The sequence below is a fragment of the Nanorana parkeri genome, unplaced genomic scaffold (genome assembly GCF_000935625.1).
Source record: "Nanorana parkeri isolate BGI_ZX_2015 unplaced genomic scaffold, ASM93562v1 scaffold1112, whole genome shotgun sequence".
NCBI lineage: Eukaryota > Metazoa > Chordata > Amphibia > Anura > Dicroglossidae > Nanorana > Nanorana parkeri.
The window spans coordinates 285,627-292,532 of NW_017307380.1; the positions used below are offsets into that span (position 1 = coordinate 285,627).

At 45.3% G+C, this 6,906-nt stretch overlaps 1 protein-coding gene across 1 annotated transcript in view; it reads right to left on the reverse strand.

Moving 5' to 3' along the window:
• Positions 1 to 298: 298 nt before the first annotated feature.
• The window catches only part of SHFM1 (split hand/foot malformation (ectrodactyly) type 1), a 7,721-nt gene continuing 1,113 nt past the window's right edge, over positions 299 to 6,906 (reverse strand). Inside the window, exons 2-3 of the mRNA XM_018567895.1 lie at positions 3,793 to 3,886; positions 299 to 345 (exon numbers count right to left, since the gene is read on the reverse strand). Coding sequence (XP_018423397.1) covers positions 303 to 345; positions 3,793 to 3,886 — 137 coding nt within the window. The 3' untranslated portion in view covers positions 299 to 302. The remainder of the gene's footprint in view (positions 346 to 3,792; positions 3,887 to 6,906) is intronic.

Here is a 6,906-nt window from a genome sequence, read left to right on the forward strand (position 1 = left end):
GCTTTTACATGCAATTAATGACAGGGTCTCTTTAAAGCTCTTTATACTACAACACAAGTTTTTTGGCTCCGTTTCCCGTGAACGTTCAAGGCTGTAAACACATCACTTCTCAAACTTATTTCGGCAATCCTTCAGTCTTTATTAAACAAAGTATAAATAAATCTTTGTGGTAACAACAGAGCCGTTTGTGGCAATGAAATCGCTAAACCGCTTTACACGAGAACAAAATATTTATTGTAAAACACAAAGAAAAAAAAAATTTTACACAGCCATTACAAAGCGCTGCCTGTGATCCTCCGCGGTTACGCCGTCTCCATTTTGTATCCGTGTTTTTCTAGTTCAGCCCTGAAAGACAAAAGTGTTCAGATTGTAAATGCAGAAATCCTTATCAATTTCTTCAGCCAATCACAAGCTTTGCATTTCGTTGATCTCTTCTGTATTTATTTTTTACACAAGAGTTGGAAAAAGAATTACAGAAGTACAACCATCAGGAAACATCGTAACGTTTACCATGTTTACATCAAAATGGGAAACTTGGCAGGCACCGGGTCTGTGAAGGGTTCCGAGACATTCGCTAGGCATGGCTTCTTTTATCGATGGTCAGTGGGAAGAATGCTCCTTACATTGGCGGTCAGTGAGTAGAATGCTCCTTACATTGGCGGTCAGTGGGAAGAATGCTCCTTACATTCAGGGTCAGTGGGAAGAATGCTCCTTACATTGGCGGTCAGTGAGTAGAATGCTCCTTACATTGGCGGTCAGTGGGAAGAATGCTCCTTACATTGGCGGTCAGTGGGAAGAATGCTCCTTACATTGGTGGTCAGTGGGAAGAACGCTCCTTACATTGGCGGTCAGAATGCTCCTTACATTGGTGGTCAGTGGGTAGGCATACCAAGAACTGCAGCCTACATATTTCTATCACTTTTCTATAAAAGGGAATCTCAGGGCAGATATATTGTAGCTTCAGTTGCAGACTTGTCCTTAAAAGGGAAAGCCGTGGCACGTGTCCATTTCCCTACTGTGTCTGAGCAAGTTATAAATTCAGTAAGACTGACGCTTCAAATCGGCCCACCTGTCCCAAGTCTGTGACTTCATTTGTGAAGCAAAGAATAAGAAGGACAAGGTGGCAATGACAGCTTCCATACACCATCCTGACAAGTTCCTTTAAAAAGGAGAACTATGGGGTTAAGGCTTTTCCCCATAGTTCTCCTTAGGGTAACGGGAGGACACAAACTAGCGTCCTCCCGTCACCCTAGGCTCAGTATACCGCGAGCTACAGAGTGTGGTATACTGAGACGCCGCAGCTGAACCTAACAATTATGCCGGGATCCGCCCAGCTGCGTGACTGACAGCTGGCTCTGCCTATCTAGAGGCAGAGCCAGCTGTACCCTCCCCCGTCCGTTCCACCAGTCAGCGATGGCGGATCGGAGCGGGGAATCCAGCCCCTCCCCTGTCACGGCAGAGAGCCGTGACAGGATCGAGAGGTGAGCGAACGCTGGTATGTGTTCGCTCACTTCCCGATCTACTGGGCCGACCTGCGACAGTCTCATTGTCACAGGTCGGCTCGAACTATGAGGTGAGTGAAAAGCACTCACCTCATAGTTCTCCTTTAAACACAGAAAATTGTAAAGTTCTAACAAAACAGGAAAAATATTACCGAGCTCATTCATTTGATTTGACTTTCCACATCTGACAACTTATTTTTAGTTGATTCTATTTCATAGAACTCTCCATGGATGAGTCTGTAATAAAATCCTAATTAGACCCCAAAGACTTCCACAAAGAGATACTACAAACCTTATCAGGAACATACAATGTAAATTATGAGCCAAACAACCGGCCTCCTTTTATCAGTGTTCCATGAGAACCTCTAGTAAACGTAACAGCTTCAATATGATTGCTAGTTGCTTTTTAAATGGTTTGACCATCACGTGCAATCTGACCGTCCCATAATCCTGTCTTGGCCTGGGGGTACTAATCACACGAGTACCCCCAGGAGGCTGTCAAAAGCACCAAAGGAGGCCAAACAGACCATTACTTGTGGGCAGATATAATCTTGCAAGGATTTGAAGCTGATCTCCGGCCTTCCCTTCATTCTTGCATAGTTGCTCCGGCCTTCCTAGAATGAAATGTCTTACTCTGATTACACTGCACACACAGAGTGTCTCACAATGTACATTAGAAGCTGCAGCAAGTCAAATAGACTTCATTTAAGGCCTAATTTCCTGGCTGGAGGACATCCAGCATTATCTAGCTCCTTCTTCCTCACCCTGTCCCTTTAATCACAGAGGTGCAGAGTGGGCTTTACATTGGGTGGTTTCACGTAAATTCAGCCTGTCTAGGATGCCCACACCTGCCATCAGGGGGTTCTGATTTTTGCATAGCTTCTTCCAAGATCCAGTCCACAGGTTGCATCACGGCTGAGGTCTTGAGAGTACAGAGGCAGGGTGCTGTGAGGTTTTCAGTAAGCTATGTACAACACCCTGCTAGCCCCTAGCCCTATGTACAACACCCTGCTAGCCCCTCCCACTAGCTGTGATCGACCAGCATTGCACAGAGAAGTACAGAGACCCAATGATGATGTCACTGGGCCTATAATAGGGTATGTACTTGAGATGGAGGTAAAAAGTACACAAAGTAAGGCAAAATATAAGCAGACTGGATTGGACTTCAGGTTTGAGGAGAGAAGCCTAACCTTGCTGTGCACAGTACTCCAATCTCGGGGGGGGAGAGAGAGAGTCCTAATTCTATTCTTACACAAGCTGACAAATGGACACATCTATTGAGTTTAGTACTAAAACCTGAGAAATGCCGGCTGATAAGAGGTTAAAACTTGTCTATAACACAGTTCAAGAATAACTGTACTTTCAAGTAAACCTATCCCACACCTAATGTAGTAGTTGCTAAATTCAAGAGCACACAGTGCAAAGAAATATCACATGTATTGCCTTGTTTTAACTTCCAATTTATGTAAAAAGAGAACCTGTCATTGAGCTAAATACCTGTTTTGGCTTCCACAGTCTGTATACTACTTCCAATGCAGTGTGATGGTGAACAGGCGCTTCAATGGCCTGGAATGTGCATGCAGCTTATAAGCCAGCCTTCATCATACAGTCTCCTAAATTCCCTTTATCAAGTATAAGCCCCGCTAGCACACAGTCCTCTTTGTATGATGTAATAACACAAGGACGTTTAAGGACTCCTGTGCATTACAACTACTCTATGTGAACTTGTTGGATATCCAGTTGTAAAACCATGAGCATATATGGAGTTGGATTCCCCTTTGTGACCATAACAGCCTCCACTCATCTGGGAAGGCTTTCCACAAGATTTTGGAGTGTGTCTGTGGGAATTTGTGGCCATTCAGCTGCAAGAGCATTTGTGAGGCCAGGTACTGATGTTGGATGAGAAGACCTGATTCACGGATGGTGTTCCAATTCATCCCAAAGGTGTTCAGTAGGCTTTATTTTTAGAGGACAGTCATGCGGGAATAGAGACGGGCCTTCCTTTCCTAAACTGTTACCACAAGGTTGGAAGTTCATAATTGTCTTTGTATGGCACATGCACAGTACCTGTCACTTGGAACACCCAAACTCAATTTGGAGGGGTGTCCACATACATTTGAATATATATCGTTCCCTTTAGAGAAAGAAAGTTGTACCGTGTATTTATTCACAAGTGTAAGTATGGCTTTATATTTCATTCTGGATAAACTATTCCATTACTTCTCTAATGCAGTCTGCTATACCTACAACAAACTTCAGATGAAACTGCCATTCAAAACACCTCCATTACCTTAATTGATTAGAGAAGTCGTCCTCTACATTGTCATCATCCCAATTATCCTCCCAGACATGGGCATCTTCATCCTCATCACAACCTGTCCAGTCTGAAAGTGAAATATAAAAGTATTTACAACCAGATCTTCATACCAAAGACAAACATTAGCGCTGCTGTAGAACTGGCCATGGCCACCACACCATTGAAGGAAACTCATTGAATAGCTTCCATGTATTGTTCATTAAAATATGTTGCAAATACCCTCTTTTTGATGCAATAATAGTTCTCAATTAAATATGATCTCTTCCAGTTGTTCTGAATAGTGAGGGCAGAGGGGGAAGGGGGGCCTTTGGAGCTAGCATGACTGTGGCAAGGGTGATTATCAGCAAAGCTCCCGACTATAACCAGTAGTGACCCCCCCCCACATGCTATCAATGTCCAGTGATTGCAAAGCCTGACTGGTAAACACTTCCTCTGTGCCCTGGTGCTGTCAATCACATAGATAGAATGGGGGAAATGGACAACACTATGGGTTACATGGTTGTAGCCAGCAGTTTCCAATGCTGACTGCTGGACAAATGAAGTGCAGACAGATGATGCTATGCATTTATCAAGGTCCATGTGTTATATGAAATGTTCAATTAGTAATTCTAGGGTGAACTTCCACTTTAAACACAGTCTGCATTCAAAACCAGTGACCAGCTAACGTTGTCAACTAAAACAAGCCCCATTATGTTATACAACTGACCACTGCTGCTCTCTCACTCGTGCAGGGCTAACAATTGTGTAACAGCGGTGTAGTGTTGCTGCCGGTCCCTCGATGTCTTTCCCCGCCCATGAACGCACATCTAATTCAATGGGCAGTTCATACAAATTAAACAGTTCAGGCTGGCCGATGACAGTGGTTTATGGGGGGGGAGAGATAATGAGAAGGGCCTGCCTTGTTCACCTTCTCGAGCACAGTGGAGGCTCACCTTCTCCTGACAATGCACAGGAGCAAGGATTACAGCTTGGAGCTGACTGGATTTTACAATTCAAGAATTGTTGCATGAAGATTGGCAGTGTGCAGCTGTTTTTGTGGATTGTATTTGCTGTGGAGTATGGACGGCTCTCTGGGCAGCACCTACAACAAACCCAAGCAATGGAACTGTGCCGTGGAAGTAGCGGCGGAGGTCTCTCTTTGCATCTGATCCCGGAGTTGAGCTTTAAGTCATATTCGTAGCTTCTGATCCATTTACTGACAAAGTGAAATTTCCCACGTGTATATTTTGGGATTACTGGGGACTTAGGGCAAGGCTCTGGGGTGTGTTACACAAAGACAATTACCCACAACTGACAGTCAGAGGCAACTGGAAGCGCACACTCCCAGGTTTATCTGGCGGCGCTATTTGTGATGTGTTCGGCAGGGGCGGATGTAATCGTTCATTCAAACAGGTGTAATGAGGAAGTCTATTTGTAAACATGTATAAACAGGAAACATTCAAAAGAAAACAGAAAAAAAAAAAACAGCTCAGCTCATCCGAGCAGTTAGAGAAGATTTAGCTCAGTGTGTCACCGGGTCAAATGTCATTTATGTCATGTCCAGAGCCACCTAGTCAGCACAAAAAAGCAAAACAAAGTATATTTGAACTAAACCCGTCAATATTGGGCTAAGGAAAAAAATAAAAAAGAAAAGTGTGTAATAATATTTTATAACTTTCGAGGGTCCATTCTCACCACCTACGTTGGGGATGTGCTGGCCTGTCGGCTCTATTGATCAGGAAGTGAGAGAACACATACCGTCGCTCACTCACTTCACGATCATCTCCCTGCAGAGTGCAGTTGTCAGTCACCGATCTCCGCAGGGATTCCCCCCTCCCCTCTCTGATCCCCCAGCGCTGAGTGGAGGAACAGACGGGGAGGGGGCGGATACAGCTGGCTCTGCCTCTGGATAGGCAGAGCCGCTGTCACTCACGCAGCAGGGTGGATCTTGACAGTATTGTCGAACTGTGTCTTTATTCCACCTCAAATACTATGTAACATGCTCATACATTTATTTGTAAATCCTTCCTGGACCACTGCTATGCCTATGAGAGCTGCATCTTGCCCTAGTGTCATTTATCTGCCTTGTATTTGTGATCAGGTGACAGACTACAAGGCACTCTGTGAATGGACAAGGGGAGAGGAGGGACGGACAAGGGGAGAGGAGGGACGGATAAATGTCACTAGAGCGATAAGTGCTATCCAAGCAGAATAAAAAAAACCCAAAGATAATAGTCTGCAGATGCAGACATGACAATCAACAGTGCTCGCTTTTAAACAGTAGATATTGGGGATGCAGCGATACCAATTCTAGTATTGGTGCCGATAGCGAGTATTTGGGCGAGTACTTGCCAAAATGCTCCCAAATCATGGAGCCGGCTTTCTGGCCAACCAGGAAGCCGGACAGCGCTTAATGACTCGCTGCCTGGCTTCCTGATTGTTTGGGAAGCTGGCCAATCAGAATCACGTGTAACAAGTCATTACACGGCGCCCGGCACCTGTCTCCATGCTCCCTCGTCACCTGGGGACAAGGGAGCATGGAGATGGCTTCCCACCTAATCAGGAAGCCGGGAGGATAAATCATTACATGCTGCCCGGCTGCCTTAATTGGACTGTCGGTACTCGATACCGAAAAACCTGCATGGGTGCATCCCTAATAGATATAATAAAATGCTGTCTACCTGGAGCTTCACTTCTATTGGCAGAGCACAGCTTCCCAAGATTCTCTGCCCCCATGTTACACAAACGTGCCGCATGCTCCCAGGTATTTAGGAAATCAATCGCCATACTCATCCTTGTGAAGAAGAGCAATCCCTATCGATATGTTTGCTTATCTGATGTTTGTTAAAGAACAACGTAGGAGGAGTAGCCAGACTGCGAGGGGTTAACTGCTTGTTTTCACCTAGGGAGGAAAATAACAGTTATACTCGCCTGATCCTCCAAGCTGGCTTGCTCTTAGACCGGTCCTTCCAGTGTCTCTCCCCCTCTGCTACAGTGGTCATCCCATTCTATACACCGTGTATAGGACGTGAGGACACACCACTGCTGCAGAGGAGGAGACAGGCTGGAGGGAACGCCGTCACAGCCAGCTCCCTCCAGCCTGTCACA